This window comes from Oncorhynchus mykiss, chromosome 5, assembly GCF_013265735.2.
Source record: "Oncorhynchus mykiss isolate Arlee chromosome 5, USDA_OmykA_1.1, whole genome shotgun sequence".
Classification (NCBI taxonomy): domain Eukaryota; kingdom Metazoa; phylum Chordata; class Actinopteri; order Salmoniformes; family Salmonidae; genus Oncorhynchus; species Oncorhynchus mykiss.
In genome coordinates this window covers 23192823-23216355 of record NC_048569.1, presented here as the reverse complement: position 1 = coordinate 23216355, position 23533 = coordinate 23192823, and the positions used below count along the sequence as shown (strand labels likewise).

General features: G+C 41.9%; 2 protein-coding genes across 5 annotated transcripts; both read right to left on the bottom strand.

The window, feature by feature from the left end:
* Positions 1 to 1540: 1540 nt before the first annotated feature.
* Positions 1541 to 7623, bottom strand: LOC110523452 (homeobox protein orthopedia B-like). 4 transcript variants are annotated; one of them, XM_021602145.2, is made up of 3 exons: positions 7472 to 7623; positions 6491 to 6912; positions 1541 to 3023 (listed from the first exon to the last, which is right to left on the bottom strand). In XM_021602145.2, the coding sequence occupies exons 1-3, from the start codon at positions 7506 to 7508 to the stop codon at positions 2496 to 2498; spliced, it is 987 nt and encodes a 328-aa protein (XP_021457820.1). In that variant the 5' UTR covers positions 7509 to 7623; the 3' UTR covers positions 1541 to 2495. The 4 variants fall into 4 exon arrangements, with proteins under 4 accessions (XP_021457820.1, XP_021457821.1, XP_021457818.1 ...); XM_021602146.2 differs by having other exon boundaries at positions 6512 to 6912; positions 7472 to 7622; XM_021602143.2 differs by having other exon boundaries at positions 7433 to 7621.
* A 5166-nt stretch (positions 7624 to 12789) lies between these two features.
* Positions 12790 to 22482, bottom strand: tbca (tubulin cofactor a). The gene is given in 4 exon segments (NM_001165244.2): positions 12790 to 13186; positions 14106 to 14192; positions 16384 to 16510; positions 22324 to 22482. Coding segments are annotated over 4 exon segments (348 nt in total). The 5' UTR covers positions 22377 to 22482; the 3' UTR covers positions 12790 to 13105.
* Between the last annotated feature and the right edge of the window lie 1051 nt (positions 22483 to 23533).

Sequence of the window (23533 nt, the reverse complement as noted above, 5' to 3'; positions counted from 1 at the left end):
GTAATTAACCTGGGTGATAGTGAAACAAATTATTACATTTATGTAATATTATTTCGCATCTGTCGCCAGGACTGGGAAAATCTTTATCCCTGTGCACGCCTCCCCAACCCTCCTGATTGTCATGTGATGCTTTGTGAATATTAACACATCCAGACGTCGACACATGCGCGCACACACACACTGGTGTTCACTCGGCTATTGAGTGCCAGTTGTTGCACTTTTTGTAGCTGTATTATTTATTTATGCTAGTTTGTATGGAGGAGAGCATCCAGATCAACAGTGATACTCTACATCGTGTGCTGGATGTTCCGATCCAGGTAAAGAACCATCAACAATGGGTAGATCTTGAATGTAATACTATTGAGAATGTGACCTAAAGAAGTAACAGTGGCAGCCAAAGAAAAACAGGGTGTAGGTGGGTTTCGTTAACCAAACTATCTGTTGCCCAACCCCAGACAACATTACTAATATAAAGATGATTATTATTATTTAAAATTAACTCATTTGTAAACACATTACTGCATTTACCAAGCGTCTCATGTGGAGACATTGTCCTATATCCTCTCTTCAGGTAGTCCCATGCTCCAACCATAGACATAGGCCTACTGTCATAAGCAGAGAAGGTCACATAGATCAGTGGTTCCAACACACACACACAGAGAGACAGACAGAGACGAGAGAGAGAGAGAGAAAAAGAAAGAGAGGGGGGATAAGATATGTGTAGAGTTTAATAGCTGGCTCCACATGCCTGTTTGATGTTCTGTCGGAGGCGGTATAAATTATGCTGCTGCTGCACCACGATTTAGAGCTTGTCGCCGTTTTGTTGGGGAGATTATCCTCAGGGACGTGCGTTAATGCAGCCGAGATTGCTCCAAATATGGGTTTGATGAATGAATCCGTGATATACATTGACATGACGAAACAAAATATAGGCCTGTACAATCAACGTTACAGTGCGATAGTATCCATCAAATCTAAGGTCAAACCCGTCAATGGAGCTCGGGGGGAAGAGAAGGCAGAACTCATGGCACGGGTCGCATTTACTTGACATATTTGGCTGGATAGGATGTGTCATTCGATTCAGCAAAAACGTTTGTTGTTTTGAAAGATGTGCACGACTTAACACGTATTTCTGTTATAGAAATCATAGAAATCTATAAATATAAAGATATATTATTAATTGCCTTGAGCTTTCATATCCATAACACACCCACATTCTTGTCCACTTGCTTTTCTCTAGTCTGGGGGTGGAATTCCATCAGTAGCCTACGTCGGTGAAATATCAGTAGCAATACATATTGGACGGATATACTGTAGACTATTTACAGCTCGTTGTTAGATAGTTTGATGTTTTGATCATCGGTTTTCCTATTTATTGTAGGCCTACCGTATATCACCGGAGAACGGTGACTCATGCCCGTGCCTCCGAGTCCGGGTATGAAGCATTTCAGGGAAATAAAAATAAACATTAGGTCAGTATTTGATTTTGATCGGCTGGGTGCATGCGTCACGTTCAAGAAAAGGAGGTTGATTCGTGATGTGACATATTGAAAATGATTTTAATTTGTTCATTTACAGTCAATTGATAAAAACATGGCCATGAAACGAAATGGTTTGTTCAGTATCAGATCAAACATTTAAGAAATTCTGATATGATAATAAGCACAGACAATAATTTAGAACATATCACAAACTGACCAAATGGGAACAAGTCAAGGATGCTTCCTCTACACAAAACATCCTATATAACAGATTATATTCAAGTCGATTTTTCTTGTCTTAATTATAGTAGGCCTGTTTCCGTAAATTTACCTTGGCCAGCACATGCAGTCAAGTTCGTTTCCATGTTGTGTGATTCCTTTGAGATTATCGCTTGTCTTCCTCTTCCGTTGTATGAATCTTTGTATGCTTTTCAAACAAAAAAAACTCCCAGGTGTGTGAGATCTGCACGTGCACTGCGCATGCCCGTGGCCAATCATGGTTACATGCTGTGCAGCAGGTGACATTAAAAACGAGTTTTATTCTTTTTTGAGCGTTTTTACACCCTCGACCATCGGCCGGTGGAAACTGTTAGAAACTCCAGTAGCAAATATCAGCACTATTTTGTTATAGACAAAGAAAATGAAAACGAGGTGGTAAATATATATTTTTTAATAAATAAAATGATAAACAAATAAATAAATATACATAGCCTACATGTAAAATAAATCAAGTTATAAAAGTTATAAATCAATACATGCACATCATAAATGAATAAGCTAAACATTTACCCATTTATCCACCTTCAAATCGTTTGGTTTTAGTATTAGTGTGTCAACAAATCTGTGGCTGTTGTTTTGCAGCTGCCTTGCTTTTTTTGCTTGGAGACATTCTCATCCTTGTCCAACTGTATTGGGCTGGATGTGTTCAACAACAAAACAAAAAATGATAGATGACAAAGTAAAAAGAAAAACGCTTAAAACGTGGTGCTTGGCTTGGTGGTGGTTGGCCTACTACTAAGTAAAACTCATGGATACTGTGTGCTCCAGCGCTTTTCGCCGCAGGGAGGCGATGCTCGTCCCTCTCCAGACGTCATTTTCCGGGGAGCTACACAGCTGGGGAGAGCTCGTCACGTTGGTGGGACCGGACAGGGAGGCCGGGACCATCCCGGGGAACGGGTTCTGGTAGAGGTGAGACTGGAGTCCGGATCCGTTCGACGACATGTTGGATAGCCCCATGGAGTTGGGCGGCGGGCCGGACAGGCTGCACTGGGACAGGGACTGCGCCATGGCATGCTGGTGCTGGCGACCCAGGGCTGGAGGGAGCTGCAGCTGAGAGACGCCTGGCATCCCTGCCGTGGCCCAGCGGGTGTCGTTGGCGTGGAAGGAGCACAGGCTGTCGCCCATGGCCGCGGCGGCGGCAGCAGCAGAGTTGAACTGACTGTGCAGGCCGTGGTGGGTGGGCAGCAGCGTTCCCGGAGCGCGGAAAACGTTGGTGGTCTTCTTGCGCTTCTTCCACTTGGCGCGTCGGTTCTGGAACCAAACCTGGAGTAGAGAGAGAGGGGGAGAGACGGCTTAGAATCTGGCTACAATGTCATCAATGTGAGACACAATGAGTAGGCTACTGTACATTTATATATACGGTCACTTTAACGCACGGGAAAGAGATGTAGGTTCTTAGAAGAGCAGGAAGCCCATAACACAGATATTTCCATTACAAATCTTATTTATATCAGCGGATTCCATGAATAACACTAGATATGATATACATCGGATGAAATTATATGCCATAAACGAAGGATTTGATATCTTACATGACATAACGCCAAAAATCCATGTCAGTAAATGGTCTCTGCCTGCATTAGTCCATGGATATAAAATACAAATGGCTACGTCAGAAAACACGATAGCCCTGTGCGGGAGGTGGTCCAGCCAGCTGACAATATGTGATTGTGACTGTTATGAGCCCTATAGCCCATGATTTTGATATGCATTTTAAATAGGCTATCCGAAACCCGTTTACTATTTAGAATATTATAAAAAATTATACAGAGCGATTTACAGTAGAGTGCATACCTTTTTCGTACTATCAAACTAATTTGCTGCATAACATGGATATAAACACTTACTTTTGGCCTACACAAAGCAGCAATAATATTAGTATTTCGGAAATAAAGGTGTTATTAATGTGGCCTAGGCCTCAGTTGTAAATGGCACAAGCAGTGTTTATTCTGCGGGTCCTTGAGAGACTGTCTATATAGATCTCATAGTAGGCCTAACCCGGTTAGCGCCGATGATTAATGTGAAGATTTGGTTGAGACACTGTGCCGTAGTATTAAGAGGCCCAATCTCAGTCCATCCCACCGAGCAGCCAGCCGTGAAATCAGGCCTCAAATGCATTACACTTCAAAGGAAAGAAAATGCAATTTCTCATTCTGTTTAAAAGACAGAGTACACGTTCAGCGCTTCCGCCATTAAGACGTGGAACTCTGACAGGCCCATTTCAGAAGAGAACAGCGCAAGCTGCATGCGCCTTCTCATTCGAGACATCCCAGATGTAGGCTATTTTTACCCACTGGCTTCCTATTATTATTATCATTGGCTATACGCTTCATAAAGGGCTCGTCATTTCGCTAATTCTTATTTTATGTAAATAAGATATTGAAACCAAATTGATCCGTGCAATAATAATGATTACCGCGGTTACTGTTTCACATGTGAACGACTCCTCTGCATTTTTCACTGCCGTTTAATATTCCCTTATCGCAATAAATAATTCAGAAATTGGTTGATAATAATGGATTTGGTTTTATTGCACTATCATCGTGAGAAGGGCTACATGATAATGAACGACGATGCATCAGAGGACCCAAACCAACTGCTATGTCGAGCTATTATTGAATTAATCTCGTGAGCTATTTTGACAACTGAGCTATATGGAATGTAAAGGGAAACAGAATAAACCATTAGGGCCTACCATTGGTCATGTCACCCAATATCGATATAGAAGTAACTATGTTGTAAAAGATAGTTTAATAGTGAGGGTATAATAAAGATAAAATTATCATTCCATTTTCATTATGCATGAGAACGCACAAATATAGGCCCACTCCAATAGGACAACAAAACGAAACGTTATTAGATTTTAAGTACCAAAGTCATTGCCTAATAAAATAGCCTTACCTCTTGTATCATTTCATCTGGCCCATTGAGAGTTGTATGTGTGGCTTATTGCATATGCACATTGCACATTATCCTTTGTGTAGTTTACCGTGCATAATAATTCAGTCAAATGTATGCATGTAAAATTGAATGTTGTTTTTGATACATTGAGTAGGAAAAAATACACTCATATTTAGGAAATTCTTATTTTCATGAATTATATCGGCTACCTAGGCTTACATTAAGATGCCCTTAATATGTCCACGTACAATCTGTAATTTTCAGATATTATAACACTTACACTCATGGAATTTAAATTATAATAACTATCCAATTCGATTTATTAATGCAACGTTGTAGGCATGGGTTGCACGTTTCATCCCAATCTTGTGTTGAACGTTCGTTTTAAGAATGATGCCCAGCTGAGAATTCTGTTCAATGCGGTCTCAATGTGTGTGGTGATGAAGATGTAATCTTAAATGCATAACTGTGGATGGGAAACACGATGACATTTCAAAAGGATTAGCAGGAAAAGCTTTTGTCATCATCATTGTGATGTTTCCAGATTGACATTAGATGCAGTATAACGTTAGCTAGTTAATATTGATGGGAGAGCAACCACATTTTAGCTAGCTAACGTTAGCATTGATAGCTATTTCTGACGAATTTGAGAGAGATGGCAAAGTTGCCATGAGCTAGCAAAGTAAATATGACGACATTATAATAATGGCAAAGTTGTTTTCTACTAATTATTTGTCTACGTTAGCAATGTCATTTTATTTCCAGGCCACTATAGTGTAAATTTGACTAAACAGTCACTAGCCCCTGCTCAGAAAGACTTGGCATTAGGCCTAAACATCCATCAGACGTCAATATTCTGCGGCATCTGTAGAATGCACCTATGGTAAAAGCGGTTTTAATCTCCAATTAGATTTGCTTATTAGTTCTGTTCGTTCATTCTGGACAAGTGTATCTCATAACATCCCGGTTTTGTCAGCTCTGTCTTGAATAACATAATTTTGGGACACGTTTCTTGCATCAAATCGCTGTAGAACGTTATTACCCGGGCTCTTGCGCGTTATTTTCAGAACCATGGACAGCTCGCTCAATATTGTTATTGTGCACGTGAAGTGAAATAATAACATAGTGCAGTTTTTGTCAGAGATTTAGGTTAGTCTAGCATACATCTTGTATTTCCTGATACTTTTAACAACAAAAAGAAGGCCCTCAAAAAATACAATCGAGGTTCAGGTGTAAGCTATTATTATTTTTGACACAAGGAAATAAAAGATGGTTGGCTCGAGGAACACAAGGCGTGGCCTATATGCTATACTCCTATAGTATATCGCTAATGGATTACATGTAGTTTTAGTTCCAAGGGAATAGCCTATTAGTGGCAAATATTTTAGGTTATTATACATTTCTAGTGGCCAAATTTTTACGCAGTATGAAGATGTATGGTAGGCCTATTTTAATCCCTTCAATAGTCCACACTTCATCTTCTTTAGATTCAAGCTACTTAGCCTATATTATATTGGCACTTCTGTGAGAACAGCTGTGAGTTGGATATTTTCACCGAGTGGTAATTTAGACTGTAATGAAGATGTACTTTGCAATTAGCCGTGGTGCCTAGTTACTTGAGGAAATATTGTTATTGTGCACGTGAAGTGAAATAATAACACCCACTGACGGTTAATATTTACATTATTTTTGAGGGTTGAGAGGGCAAATTGCATACACATTTCATCACATCATTTCCCTAGTACACTACTCTTACAGTGTTATTATAGGCTACTTGTTCAAAATCATTTGCTATGACATACATTTCCCAATCCATATCACAAACAAACCTGCACGCGAGATTCCGTTACCTGAACGCGAGATTCCGTTAGGCCGATCCGTAGGGCCAGTTCCTCCCTCATGAAGATATCTGGGTAGTGCGTTTTGGCGAAGCTGCGCTCCAGTTCGTTAAGTTGGGCTGGAGTGAATCGGGTCCGGTGTCGCTTCTGTTTCTGACTCTGACTTCCTCCGGATTGGCTGGAGTTATTCTGCTGCTGCTTGTCCTGTTGCTCTTTACTGTTGGCCTGCACGCCGGAAGGGTTGGATCCACCATTGTTGATATCGTCTCCAGGGAGCATGGTGGTCCCCTCCACGGTGTCTGGCCCCGGGGCTAGCTCGCCGGAGTGGCCGGGGTCAGGTCCAACTCCACCACCTAGCCTGCACTTCAGAGCCTCCCTGTGACCCAGCAGCTCTGCCGCGGCATCCTTCATCCCTGGATAGACAACACCCGGTCAGAATTTAAAGGCAATGCCACAACTATTCTGTATAGGCTAATGCATAGGAAAAAATTTAATTAGTATGATATATTGTTAAAATACATTGTTTAGTTAGATTATCGAAAGTGACACTTTTATAAGGCTAACGAAGTCTAGCAAGAGGATAATAGTTTGTCATGCATGCAGATAATTGGTTGAACATTTTGTCATTTTACAAAATGCTCTCTAAAAACATGATGAATCCATCGAAGTGGACATTACATTATGGATAAAACCAGACACTAACTGTATTTTAAACAAGCACATAAGTATCATAGGCTACAGCGTTTAATCTAGGCTACTCCTTAATTCCATTTGATCACATCAATAATTTAGAAAACGGTTAAATCAAATTACGCAGTAATATAATAATTACTTTTCCAATGAATTATCTCACTTAACTGACATTAAGATAAAATAAGAAACAAATTGTCAATTTTCTCTGCTTGATTTAGATTAGAAGTGCCTCCAGCTTACAGTAGAGTTGAAGACCGGAGTTTGGCGACGATAACTCACCGAGGCGAGCATCCAGGAGGTCGGCGTGCGAAAGCATTGCGCACCTCTCCAGTGCGAAATGCTATTTCAAAAAAATCTCTATGACTTTAACCTGTTTAAAAAATATATATAGCCTAAATAAAAGCAAATTCTGTTTGTGGTTAAAAAAGGAGGTTCCTTGCATTATAATGTCCTTTAGAGAAACGGGGAGGCGCCTAACAACCCAATGAACCCATGAGCTTCTTTAAAGGAGAGCCAATCAGATTTGAAGCTCGAGATATGTCAACAACCTCGAGACCCCAGAGCAGCCAGCCACTCAAATTCTCCCATCCAGCCAAATTCACAAGTTCATTTCTCCTCATTTCTGTAATTGGCTTTGATTTCAACTCCAAATTATATCAAATAAAATCACTTGATTTAATATCTGTGAAAGCTTCGACCCATTTGATAAACTGGATCAGCGCTGTATGTGTTTAATTGTGCGTGCTGTTGCTGCCTTTCTCTATAATGGATGAGCCCCAGGTTTGAACAACGACTAATTTACCCAAGTTAACAGCCTCTGTGGCTACATAAACATATTAGACTCGTTTCTGGCGTGTGAATGACACAACGTATTTCCTACACAAATAACTGCCTCAAATTAGGTTAAACCTACATAGCCCGAGTATGAAAGCTCTTAGTGTGCATTTATACCACATCTTATAACCAAGTCAAGGTTACGTTTATATCAAGTGTCTGTTGAAGTGGCTCAATGACTTCTGTTTTAATAGCAAGGCCCTTTGTCATTTTTAAACTGTGAATGGCTGTGGATAGTCTTAGTTTCCCCAGACATGTTCGACCTCTTTTATCCAACGTGTCCCAGTCAGTCTTTTGGAGATGAAGTGAACCTCTGCTAATGCCTCTTACTCCCCATTCAGCCAACAACAAAGTTTAGATTAGCGATATATTTCTAACCAGAGTAATTTTCAACACCATTAGGCTTTTATGTAATTCGTGCCAAATCTATACGATTTTTATTACAATTATTAGAGTAAATTCAGTATAAATTAGAGTTGATTTACTACTGTTTAGGCTCGACTGTCATGCAGGGTGGGACTTATTGTACATGATATGTGAGCAAATGAAGTGCATAATTCAGCGGAAAGTTGAAACTGAGTTGTGGCTGAACATGATCTGAGGATGTTTCCCTTTCATGGAGACAGCAGATCTCCCAGAAGGCGTGGATTGCACTAGAACAGACACAATCATGCTTTAAACACTTTGCTGTTGGCCAATTGCTTTTCATGGTATTGATTTTTCATCCAATCTGCCCAAATTAAGCCTACTCATTTCAGTCAGACCAAGCAGGTAGGCTATAAACAGGTATCCAATGTAGTCTATAAATATACCGCCATTATACCAATTAGCACATTATGTTCTTGTCACACATCATGTTCCCAAAATATATAAGGGACACAAAAGAATCCAGCAAGCTCCCTACAGCTGTTGGAAGGTTTTGTGAAAGCTAGTTCATTTGTTGTGGATTGAATGGTGCCTTTTTGGAAGTAACACAAAGGATGCGTCCTAGCGTAAACTTGGGGCACTTTGGGGTCCTTTCCCAGCCCATCTCGAGTTGAATTAGCTCGGCTCATCTTTTATCTAGTGGCAATCTGGAGGGACGACCGACCGGGGAGCGCGAGAGAATCTCGGACACAACGGGGTCACTGGCAATCGCTCACGCGCCACGCAACCCTAGGGTAGGTTATTATACTGCGGCGTCCTGAAAATGAAAAAAGAGAGAAGAGTGTGGATTCGATTTGGAAACAATTGTCGGTTTCTCTGCGTTTTCATATCCCAAATGTCACAGAACGTGGATTAAAGCGCCGGAGCAGAGAATGTGTGCGTAATTCAAGATGTCCGGGTTTGTGTTGTTCTTTCCCACTTTGTATTTGAAGAACATACATATTTTATTTGCTATATTCAACATCAACGGGATGTAAACATATTAGCGTTGTAAAATTATTGAATATGTTACCAGTTTATATGTGTCAGTTTAGGCTGTCTTCGGTTGTGCGCTGAAACAATAACGATCATTTAAAATCATTACTTTGTTTGGTCTTCGCTGCTCAGTCAGAACAGCAGCATAGCGCGGTGTGATTGATTGCGCGCTTCATTTTACGAGTTTTCAATAGCTCACGGCTTTTATGGCTGTACAAACAAAAGTGAATGACTCCTCTCCGCTCTCCAGTACACATTTAACCCGAGAAAACGCCTAGAGGCAAGCGCATTGGCATGGTGCTCCAAGGCATGGGAATAAAACTGCACTTTTAAGGATATATCATGTACGAAAATACACATAGGCTTTATTAAAATGCTTTGTGCAGAAAGTGACCCTATATTGAATTCCACGCTCTTTGATGCACCTTGTCTGATCTTTCTACAGTGCTGTAAAGGGCAAACGATGGATTTATTTTGGCGGATTAAGTGATTTTCCTCTTATAAATAGGTTTCAGATTGTTGCCCAAAGACAGTGGAGAAAAACAACGACTAGGCTGAAAACACATTTGCTCCCTCTAATGCAATTTATTCACCTAGTTTACTTCGTACAATACCTATATATTGAATCTCTGTACGACAATACCTGCCCCAAAACTAAGCACAGGGATTTTAGGCTTTATTGGCGAAACATGGTGATTTTTTGTATTTTTAATGAAGGTCATTTGTGGGAAGAAATGTAACCGTTTCCTGGTGCGACAAAACGTGTTTTCAGTATATGTTTACTCCGGTGGAATGTTGCAAGTAGGCCTACACTGTGTAACCATAGGCATATCCCCTTTCTATAACAATAACAACAATAATAATAATGATAGGCCTAATACAATCAGTCAAAAGCATCAGAAATTATCAAATATATCTCAAATAGGCCTACGCTATTGTTTATTATCAGCCTTTGAGTACATTTTATAGAATAAAAGCACGAGTTCATCACGAACAAATATAGCAAATAAACAGCAACCTCTGCTGCAAAATATTGAAATAAGGGACTCGAAAGCCAATAGGCCAATACATTTTTTTGCCAACTGCCTGTAAGGCAATTCAATTTGCTGCCATAGTGAAACATGATTATTTTGATTGTATTTATTGATGTTATTATTACTTTATTTATTTTTTAATTTGAAGGATTCTCGGTGTTAGGCTATGTAAACACCTTTACTATGTATTTCTCTAACGAAATTGTAACCCATAATTTAACACAGTGTGTGTGTGTGTGTGTGTGTGTGTGTGTGTGTGTGTGTGTGTGTGTGTGCGTGCGTGCGTGCGTGCGTGTGTGTGTGTTTGTCAGATAAAGGTCCTCATTTCGCTGAATTGAATAAGCTATAATTAGGGTAAACAACAAGGAGCAAAGCAGTGGCTTCTCTCCCTGGCTGAGATTCCCATAACAAGCCCACATCAATCTTATCCAGCATAGAAATACAAATAGACAAACAAACCAATTCGCCCCCTGCAAGTTAATGCAGCGCATCTGAGTGGAAAGTAGACATTTTCACGCGCTCTGGAGATGAGGAGTGACTTTTAATAAAACCACAAGAAAAACAAATGTAATTCTATACGCAGTAGGCCTATTGGAACTGGAGATTTCCAGTGCACCGCTCTCTTTCCACCGGGGGCCTTGGGCATTCGCTGGCGCACCGGGAGTTTCATGCAAGAGACACAGCGTGTTACCTTTTGCCCGTCACCACCGCCAATGCCCGTCACCACTCTCCCGCGTGCATTCTTGTCTCGGGCTACGCACGGTGCAGAGAGCTAACACCGAGGATGGTTTTTGTTGACTCTTTTTCCTTCTTTTTATTCTTCTCCTCTCCTCCTCTTCATCCAGGGTGAATCTAATTCATCGGGCGTCTGTATTCCCTCAATTAGAGAATTCTAAATCGATCTTCCATTTGCAGAAATGCCAGTTTAACAAATTAGATTCTTGTTTCGTGCAGGTGATTTGGTGACAGTCGGGGGATTAGAAGTAATAAATTGTTGTCTTTGAGTTCTGGAGAGGAAAGAGGAGCGAGAAAAGAGAGAGGCGCTGTGCTTGCCAGGGCTACATCCACCAGGTGCTTCGCTTTGCCTCGACGTTTGGTCAAAAATCCAGGTAGCGCCCGCGGACCACCACCGCATCTCATGCTTTGATTAGCGCCGCTGCCCTCTGCGCGGACTCGATTAGACCGTGATTTATCCGAAATAAATATAATTATGGTTCCAAATAAAATAATCAGCATTGAAGAGCGATTTCCTTAACGAGATGGAGCGGCTGGATGTCACGGAGAGACGCGCGCCTCATTAGGGCGTTAATAAGACTTCGGGGTGATCCCGATAATTATCGAAATTTGTAAAATAAGACAAATGTAACCTTAATTTGTCTGCCCAGTCAGGTTTTTTGTCTTGTATTATTAGACTGGCATTTAGGTGTCTTGGGTGCCTTATCCTCGAAAGAGGGTGAATTTAGAGAAAAAAATAGGCCATGAGATTTAACATTTAGAATCAAATTATATTATTAATATGCAGTGATTTTAACACAGGCTTAGCAACCTAATACAAGTTTGTCGGCTTTAATACATATATTGGCCTACACCAAACATCTTCAAGCAGTTTAGGGTTTTATAAAGACTTACATTTAAAAAAACTCATTTAACTAATGGAATTAAATTAAACTTAAACAGGCCATGTACGAAATTAATGTGTTTCCTTTATTTGGTTGGCATATCGGTATGCATATTTTGGTCAGGTAAACATAAACTATTTAACCAATTCCACAGTAGAACATAAAAAGTATGTTAACCCAAATAAAATCTTGAATTATAGTTTTTAAATGTCTACATTTCCGGACCAAAATAAGCCGTGTGAATTTGTGGACAAGCTACAGTGCGACTTGATGCCCAACTAGGCCTACTGGTCAATTCGCGGACAGACTGTCAGATCCACTGCAGACTGTCTGGTTCGCAATGACAGTGCTGATGATATCACCAGGCTGCATGGACTTCATTGACCAGCGGAGGTCGGTGTCCTGATTCTTACCCCTAGGAACAGACATCATGCCAATTTCTCTCTATCCAATCCCATGACACAGACACTAGGACGATGTTATATGATGATATATAGTTGGATGTAATTTGATATGGTGTAGCTAGCTCCTGTCTCTCATTCGGATGTTCTTCGGTCCATCACTTATTTTGACTGTTATCCTGATTCTTAAGAACAAATAAACATTAAACTAGGCTAAATATTGAATCAGTTATCACCAAGAAGAATATATCTCCATTCAAGACATTGAGGAACACTTTCTAAATCAATTGATGCAAGACACTCCAGTACTATTGTATAGCTTTAATATGAGTTAAACAATACAACCAGGCTTAATTTGCAGCTGTATAGTTGAAGAAACAAACCAAGCAAACCCCCATGTTAAGAAAAGAAATAGGTTTTTATTTGCTGCTTGTGTGAGATTGTACACTCAGGAGAAGGATGTCGACATCAGACTGCACGTTGTTTTCAAATGTAGAAATAAAAAATAAAAAAAAGAGCGAGATAAAGAGAAAAAGATGCTGAACGATTTTGTTTGTCTGTGTTTCCAAACAAGCCTTGATGAATGAAATAGACATTTAAGTAGTGCATTACAGAGTGAGAACATCATCCTTCAAGCTTCACTGAATCCAATACGGTCCTGGCCTCTTTGTACTCCTCTGCTTCAGCCAAGTCCTCTTCTGTTTCCTGCAAACACAAGCACATACAGGATATCAATACTAACACTATCACACACACTTTTAAAATGACCAACCCATCAAATAGCATTACACGAAATCTAACTTACCTTCTACAATCAACCCATAGTTAACCTAGCCATTAAAAAGTCCACAGTCAATTCACATGGCTATTCACCAAATAATCACACTAAAGCCCTTTTCCTAACCCTAGCATAGTCCATTTTTAATAAAAATTTACATTTACAATCCACATATTGATTTCACAGTGGAACGGTTCTAGTCTGTAAAAAAAAAAAAAAAAGTATGTGAGGGTCACATCTGTGCTAATCGAGTGCTGCTGGGTTCCTATGGTGGCCATCGCAGTGACAGCACTGCTAATGAACTGTAATGTGTGTGTGTGTGTGTGTGTGTTGGAAGGAGTGAGAGTGGGCTTTGGTAGGAGGTGGAGAGGGACCCCGTCACCCCCCTCCAGAGGAGTCATCTGTGATTTCCTTTCTCCTCCTCTCCCTTCCGCACGTGTCTCTCAGTGAGGCCACGGCTGCCTGACTCCTGCTCTCTGCTAATTGTGAGGACCCTGAGACATGCATGTGTGTGGAGGTGGGGTGTGTGTTCCTCTCTCTGGCTTCTTATATCGGTCACTAGACAGTCACACACCTGCATGATCAATGTGTCACTATAGACAGTCACACACACCCATCCACACCCCTGCATGATCCGTGTGTCACTTTAGACAGACACACCTGCACGATCAGTGTGTCACTTTAGACAGTCACACCTGCACGATCAGTGTGTCACTTTAGACAGTCACACACACCGACATGGAAGCCAAAACCACTATTATGGATAAACCTGCAGCAAGAAAGACAAAAGAGGATGGGGGTCTGGTTCCTCTCAACGTTTTTCCTTCCTAACGGAGCTGTTCTTACTAGTATCTGGGACAGGTCTGCGTGTGCTATGGTCAAACGCCTGTGACAGTCTGGAACCATCATCTTGGACTCCTGTAGCACCTCCAACTGAAACGCACAGAGAAAAACACAGATTATTCATCAACACCACCATCTTCATTACCGTCTTCATCTACACCATTTATAAACATATCACTTGTGTTATATTTTCTTCAAGGGGTCCTCCAAGGAAAACAAGTTTTTCAAAATAGTTGAAAAACACTGCATTAGATTGTAATGTATTAAAGGTTGAAAAACAAAGTGTTACAACTTCAATAGCTCCACTGTGCAGTTCCTTGAAATAGGTTTTGTTTTGGTTTAGTATCCCACATATGCTGTGCTAAGGTTAACATCCCACAACAAGCTCTCTGCCTGCGTGAAAAATGTTATATAGTTATTGATCGGGCATGGAGTTGGGCAGCAGCAGGGGTCCTCACCTCGCTCTGCCTCCAGCACACCTGGGTAAGTGGAGAAGACCAGAGCAGAGAGGTAGTGGCATGAAGATCAGGCATGGAGAGGTATTACTACGCCTAGGGCAGGTAGCATCACGGTGATCATGCATGGAGAGGTATTACTACGCCTATGGGGAAGCTAAGTTAGAGCCTGAAATGTCTGGGTCTGAGATACTCTGGAAAGGCAAATTCCCCTGACTGACACCCTAAAGAGCACAGAGGACTCAGCTAACACTGTTAGTCAGACACACCGCTAAGAAATTCCGGAGGTGAGGTGGAGAGACACAGGCAGTGATGCACACACAGACATGGTGAGGTGGTAGTGGTCATGTTGCCCTCTCAGTACCAGTGCAGTGGAATGATCCCATCAGAAGCAGGATAAAGACACATAACTAATCCACCCTGCCCTTCATCCATCCACCCTGCCTTTCATCCATCCATCCATCCATCCTGCCCTCCATCCATCCATCCACCCTGGCCTCCAGCCATCCATCCTGATCTACCTCCATCCACCCACCCTGCCCTCCAGCCATCCATCCACCCTGCCCTCCATCCATCCATCCATCCATCCACCCTGCCCTCCAGCCATCCATCCTGATCTCAATCCATCCATCCTGATCTCCATCCACCCACCCTGCCTTCCAGCCATCCATCCATCCATCCATCCATCCATCCACACTGCCCTACAGCCATCCATCCATCCATTCATCCATCCTGATCTCCATTTATCCATCCCGATCTCCATCCATCCATCCTGATCTCCATCCATCCATCCAGATCTCCAACATCCATCCATCCTGATCTCCATCCATCCATCCATATCTCCATCCATCCAGATCTCATCCATCCTGATCTCATCCATCCTGATCTCACCCATCCATCCTGATCTCATCCATCCTGATCTCATCCATCCATCCAGATCTCATCCATCCATCCAGATCTCCATCCATCCATCTGCCTATTGTGCATGAAAGCATGACAGATGATCCTCTCCACAAGGTGTAATCCCTGGAATAGCTGAGATTAAAACAAAGGTTGCGAGGTAGGGCACACAGAGGACACAAGCCACCGTGGGTCTTTATTGTCCATCACCCTCGCATTCTAATCTAAGCAGGGAAAATGATGGACTAAGAGCGAAAGAGAGCGAGGGAGACGAGGAGGATATGCACCAGCGATCTCCTAGCGGCAGTAAATTACCAGCATGTGTCAGTAATTATCAAACTCCTCCAAAGTTACATAATGTCATTAAATCAGCAAATGACTAAATCGCTAACGATCCCCCCCACCTCCAAGACTAATTCTTCATAATGATACTAAGCTGACCTCATTAAAGTGAATGTAGGGCTACTGGCAATGTCTGTTCGCTACTGTACTAGAATTCTATTTGACAATAGGTTTGTTAAATAAAGCACATTAGAAAGCTTCCACATTTAGCAATGAAGGTGACAAATAAAATGTTGACTAAGAAAAACATTCAATGTGATTTAAGCTATAATGCATCCATTTTAAACCACTTCCTAGCACTTTCCATTACGTTGCTCTTATACCTGTGTAGTAACAAAGTAACATTGCACAGCATTTGAACATCTTGTATAATAAAAATATCTCTAAAATCCATTCAATACGCAACCACAAAACAATACTAAACTACTATGTCACAACTTAATAATGCAACGTTACTATAGTTATAACATCTTTACTATACAGCTATAAAAGCAACTTAATGTAAAGTATGGGTTGGCCTATGTATGTAAAGTATGTTTACAACTGAATGTAAACATCCTTTATTCTCCTGTGTTTTCACCCACCTGTTTCTTGATGACATACCTGGCCTCGGAGTCGGCCTCTTCGTCGCAGGCCTCTGCTTTCAGTCGTTCAATCTTCTCCTCCTGCTGCCTGGTCTCCTTGACATACATGACCTTCTCCTTCACCAGCCTGGGGTGTAAATAAACAGATGACAAGACACAGCACCGTTTAGTTAAACACAACACACAATAAAAACAAATCAAAGTTCATGCCTAGTAGATTAGTTAAAAACACACAGAAAAACACCAACACCAAAAGCTGTATCATTGAAGCCCTCAAGATGTCAAGGAGGAGGAGTTCTCATTCAACTAACCACCAGGTGAAGTAACAGTAACCTAACCAATATGTTCCATTGTTTCCAGATGTGTCCAGTGTGGGTATAATAGAACTGTGGGTCTACTACGGTACAGCCCCATGCCTTCCTTCTTTGCCTGATCACCACGCTTATCTGACGGTCTCCGCTTAACTGCCACCTCTAGCAGGACACACACTCTACAGGCCCTTCCTACGATTAATTGATCATCAATTTAGTTTCAAATTTGGACCAAGTCAGGTGATAAATGGACCACTCTTCCTTGATTGTTAGTGAAAATGGGCTTGAGTACATTGATAAATGTTGATTATTTATCAATTAGGGACCAAATGGAACTAAATCTATTAAATCAATTCAGACCTTCATTGGCATAATGGAGTTTGAAAATATTGCTATTGATAATGATTCCCGACTAATAGTATTTTTCCGGCTGCAGCTTTGCTTGTCGGGATGACAACGTGGAATTCATTTTTCATAAAATCAGCTGCGTGCGTTGGTTCGTGTGCGATCCTTCATTAATCAGGTCCATTAGCCAGAAACAACCTCTCCTCAGTGTTGCCGTGGTGCCTTGCTTAGCTGAGGAAGCCAACGGCACTCTGTCATATTTTACGTCAATTATCGCTCATTTTAATACGTTTCCATCAAGATGCTGTTTAAACAGGCAGCATATGCAACAACGAACAGCAGAGGAGCCCTGCACCTCTCTTTTCCTCTGTCTCAGGCTTTGCACCGAATGAAGGATGTCACCTCTGAGGTTATTTAGAGGAAAAGAAGGCAGCAATGAGGGAGAGGGGAAGGAGAGGAAAGGGGGATTGAAATAATTTGAATAAAACTGAAGGACAGTCTAATAAAAATGTCCACCCCCACCTTCTCTCATCTAGGCCTGATGTTAATGTTTTATTTCTCTCAGGCTGGGTCTAGGAGCGCTGTGTGTGTGAATGAGGGGTGGGGTCGTGGCTGGTTTTAAATAGACCTGCCACCCTGGACTTAATGGAAAAGGCATCTCTCTGGAAAATAAGGAAGAAAAGGGAATTAGAGATCCGACACGCATTCGGCCGCTGCCGCTGCCTCCTCCAACAGCACTGTATTTTTGAGCCCCGGCTAGCCCAATGCCCGAATGACAAAGCCAAATTACTGTTGTCATTTTATTAAGGGCATCCGCCTCGCTAGGGCAGAGAAGAGGTACTGACTGGAATGTACAACGCCACAAAGCCACTGGAACAGGCCTTTACTGGGAGAGAGCAGACAGGGAGCTGCTACTAGGGTTTTAATAACATGGGGAATGAGAGAGAAAGAGAGCGGGAGAGAGAGCGTGTGGGAGAGAGAGACAGGAAGACATAGTAGGGTAGAGTACAGAGAGAGCAAAAGGCAGTCTGTTCCATCTGACTTTGAACAGAGGCTGCAGGTTCCCTTATCAAGGTCATGCTGGAGGCCACTGAATGGGTAATGGCTCTCTCCTTACTTTATACCTCGGCAAAATATTACATTTCTAGGACAGCTAATGATTAAATTAACCTATTCTGAATGGGAAAGGAATGATAATTGAGATGTTTTATAATGTAAAGGAAGCCATTCTAGAATGGAGATGTGTTTGAACCTGCACCACCTCTCATTACACCAGTGGGCCTACAGTTTCTCCACTGCATCAGACACCCTCTCATCACCTTCTGAGGGAGAGTTCTAAGCCGGCACTGCCATTACCCACACTCATCAGGGAGCCCCGTTAGTAATGGGACCCTTATCAAAATGAGATCGATAGCACATTTACACAAAGGGCCAGGGACAGAGGGAACCAAGGGGGAGAGCAAGACCGAGATAAATCCTCTTCATACTTAGACCTACTTTACTATTTATGGATTAGCAAATAGACCTATTATGACACCCAGTGCGTTATGACAGAATTTTTTCAATTAATAGAAGCTACTGAGTAGCTTTCAGGAGATTAGCCTGAATGAAAATATCAAATGTCTGCAACAGAAAGAAAAATATGCTGGAATTAAAAGTATAATAACAGTGATTAGAGAATTAGATCTTATCCTGACTGCTTTTGTTTGTTCAACTGAAAAAACAACAGATTATGGTCAGATGTTGGACTGTGGGGACTGAATGCCCTGTCAGGAAAAACATCAGTCATTTGCACCCAGGATATAATAATAATTGCACCCAGAACCTAACACCCTGTTTCAAGGAATCGTGGCTCACTCCAGAAATACTGTCCCCGTCCATACAGCCATCTGGGTCCTCAGTACACTGCACAGACAGGAATAAAGAACTCTCCGGGAAGAAGAAAGGCGGTGGTCTATCTTTTATGATCAACTACTTATGGTGTGGTTGTGATAACGTACAGCAACTCAAATCCTGTTGTTCCCCGGCCTAGAATACCTCACAATCAAATGCCGACCGTATTACCTCCCAAGATAATTATCTTTGGTTATAGTCACAGCGGTATATATTCCCCCCTCGAGCCAATACCACAACGGCCCTCAAGGAACTACATTGGACTTTGTGGAAACTGGAAACCACATATCCTGAGGCCGCATTTATTGTAGCTGGGGATATTAACAAAGCAAATTTGAGGAAAACGCTACCAAAGTTCTATAGTACTCGTGCATTAAAAACTCTCGACCATTGTTACTCCCCCTTCCGGAATGGCTACACGGCCCTCCCACGCCCTCCCTTAGACATATCAGATCACAACTCCATCCTGCTCCTCCCTTCCTATAGGCAGAAACTCAAACAGGAAGTACCCGTGGTAAGGTCTATTCAAAGCTGGTCTGACCAATTGGAATCCATGCTTCAAGATTGTTTTTGATCACATGGACTGGGATATGTTCCAGGTTGCCTCTGAGAATAACATTGACGTATACACGGACACGGTGACCGAGTTCATCAGGATGGATGTATATATATTTATTTATTTCACCTTTATTTAACTACACAAGTCCGTCAATGACGAATTCTTATTCCCTATGGGATTCCCAACCATAGCCGGTTGCAGCCTGGATACGAACCAGGTACTGCAGTGATGCCTCTTGCACTGAGATGCAGTGTCTTAGACCCCTGTGCCACTCGGGAGTCACAAATAGGCAAAACATCAGTACAGAGAAAGTGGAGTCGCAATTCAACAGCTCAGGCGAGAGATGTATGTGGTATAGGGGATGTTGTTTCCACTGTTAAAGCCTACCCAAACCAAAAACCATGGATAGATGGTAGCATTCACGCAAAACTGAAAGTGCAAACCACCACATTTAACCACAAGGTGACTGGGAATATGGTTGATTACAAACAGTGTAGTTATTCCCTCTGTAAGGCAATAAATAGGCAAAACATCAGTGCAGAGAAAGTGGAGTCGCAATACAACGGCTCAGACACGAGACATATGTGGCAGGGTCTACAGACAATCATGGATTACAAAAAGGAAAACCAGCCTTGTTCCCGGACAAGCTAAACACCTTCTTTGCCCGCTTTTTATTCAATATTCAATCTCTCCCTATCCCAGCCTGCTGTCCCCACTTGCTTCAATGTCCACCATTGTTCCTGTACCCAAGAAAGCTAAGGTAACCGAACTAAATGACTATCGCCACGTAGCACTCGCTTCTGTCATCATGAAATGCTTTGAGAGGCTATTTATGGATCATATCACCTCCACCATACACCCTAGACCCACTCCAATTTGCATACCACCTCAATAGATCCACAGACGATGCAATCGCACTGCTCACTGCCCTATCCCATCTGGAAAAGAGGAATACCTATGTAAGAATGGCTTTCATTGACTGTAGCTCAGCCTTCAACACCATAGTACCCTTCAAGCTCATCATTAAGCTTGGGACCCTGGGTATGAACCCTGCCCTATACAGCTGAGTCCTGGACTTCCTGACGGGGCGCCCCCATGTGGTGAAGGCAGGAAACAACAAGGGTACACCCTGTTCACCCATGACTGCATGGCCACGCACACCTCCAACTCAATCATCAAGTTTGCAGACGACAACAGTAGTAGGCCTGATTACCAACAATGACAAGACAGCCTACAGGGAGGAGGTGAGGGCCCTGGCGGAGTGGTGCCAGGAAAATAACCTCTTCCTCAACGTCAACAAAACAAAGGAATTGATTGTGGACTTCAGGAGACAGCAAAGGGAGCACGCCCCTATCCACATCAACGACACGCAGCGGAGAAGGTGAAAAGCTTCAAGTTCCTCAGAGTACACATCACTGACAATCTGAAATGGTCCACCAACACAGACAGTGTTGTGAAGGTGCAACAGTGCCTCTTCAACCTCAGGAGGCTGAAGAAATTTGGCTTGGCCCCTAAGACCCTCACAAACTTTTACAGATGTACAATTGAGAGAATCCACCGCCCGCCCAACGCATTACTGGGGGCACACTGCCTGCCCTCCAGGATACCTAAAGCACCCGATGTCACAGGAAGGCCAAAAAGATCATCAAGGACATCAACCTCCCGAGCCACGGCCTGTTCACCCCGCTATCATCCAGAAGGCAAGGTCAGTACAGGTGCATCAAAGCTGGGACAGAGAGACTAAAAAACAGCTTCTATCTCAAGGCCATCAGACTGTTAAATAGCCATCACTAGCCGGCTACCACCCGGTTACTCAACCCTGCAATTTAGAGGCTGCTATGTACATAGACATGGAATCACTGGTCACTTTAATCATGTTTACATACTGTTTTACTCATTTCATATGGATATACTATATTTTAGTCGATGCCATTCCGACATTGCTCATCGTAATGTTGATATATTTCTTAACTCCATTCTTTTACTTTTAGACTTGTGTGTATTTTTTTTGAATTGTTAGATAATACTGCATTATTGGAGGTAGGAACACAAGCATTTCGCTACAACCGCAAAAACATCTGCTTAATGTGCATGTGACCCCAACAACTTGATTTGTGCAACTCTAAGCTAAAACCATGATTGCCTTTTCAACAAAAGAGGCTGGCTCAGATGAGATTGCAGAAAATTAGCTTCAGTGCATCAAATACCTGCATTTGGGCCTGTTTACAACTGTACCGTCGCTGATCATTAATAAGCCTGTAGCCAACATTCACATGAAAACGTAGCAGCAAAGCCTAATCTATAAGGCTCTGATGAGTGGCAAGAGAAAACAATGGTAGCAGTACTATCCATCCTGCCAGCTAGTAGTATAATAAGGCCAGATAGCCTCTGCATATTGCGCACCTGCTAAGTGAATGCAAAGCATGTTGTATGTTAGCTTGTATGCTAGCTGTTAACAGTTACAGGACACAACAGGGATGACTTGCTAACAATAGCACAAGCGCACTTGTTATAAACACGTTGTATGAAATACGAAAATGTCACTCAACAACATACAATTTAGATTGTTCAAATATGTTATGAATTACAGGTTATTGTGTCGTTACTGCCTTATTTTGACTGATAATTCACGCACCTCCCTAAAGCACCGTTGTATAGTTAAATATATGCCGGCGAAGTACTCTCGAAGCATAGTCTGACTTCTGTCTCGAGCCGAAGTAGATTTCCGCGGCCTTGTGGGTATAGCATGGGTGTAGCATGTTAGACAGTTAGCAAGCTGACTAGCTAGCCTGCTATCTTTTAAATATTGTATTAAGTAAAAACGGCACTTACCGCTTTACTACGCCAGTCTTGATTTTAATCTGTCGTATTCTTGGATCTGCCATGTTAACTGATATTCTCAAAATAAACAATAAGTGAATAGTCAATCGAAAAACGGTGAAACTACTGCTATCCAACACAGGACAATAATATCACGAGATTTCTGTGAGTGAGCATGCGCACTATGTGTTGCGGGAGAGGAGCAGAGCACATCACAGTCATTGAGCACGTTTTCTTCTTCTTCATATTCTTTGTTTGACTTTCCGGCAGACGAGACTGTGTTGCGTATGGCTTCCTTTCTCAGGTCGGAATGATGGTTGCAAATTGTGGTCACAAACAAAAAAGGTAAAAGAGGAACGAGAAAATCTTAAATCGATTTTATCCTGCACCTATACACTATCCCCCCAAAAAACACCACCCCATCCCACTACTTTGGCCCTAAACGATACTACACCAGGCCGTTGGCCTGGGAGGATGGAATCCCTTCTCTCAAAACTTCCTATAGATCTTCTGCACTAAAATCTTTTATACCCATATATTTATCTGCTGCTGCAACTACCACATCTATCTTGTGTTCTTTTCTGCTCCATTAGCGCATTGCAGTTGATCACCTTGGCTATAAATGCAAGAAAGTGCTTTCTCCATCCCAACTGTACTCTCTCTCAGACTATGTCCTCCTGCACATTTCTTGCATTAAGGGATCTCCTTTCTACATACTGCTGCAACATGTCCGAATCCTTGGCACCTATAGCATCAAAGCAGGCAGTGGAGGAAACATGAACCATTTTACTTGAGTAAAAATAAAGATATCTTAATTGAAAATGACTCAAGACAATGTGAATGTCACCCAGTAAAATACTACTTTAGTAAAAGTCTAAAACTATTTGGTTTTAAATATACTTTAGTATCAAAAGTAAAAGTAGAAATCATTTCACATTCCTTATATTAAGCAAACCAGACAGCACAATTTTCTTGTTTTTGTTTATTTATGGATAGCCAGGGGCACACCCCAAAACTTAGACAATAATTTACAAACAAAACATTTGTGTTTAGTGAGTCTGCCAGATCAGAGGCAGTAGGGATGTTCAGGGATGTTCTCTTGATAAGTGCGTGAATCGGGTCATTTTCCTGTCCTGCTAATCATTTGAAATGTAACGCTTAGGCCTATATTTGGGTGTCATTGAAAATGTATGGAGTAAAAAGTACATTGTTTTGTTAAGGA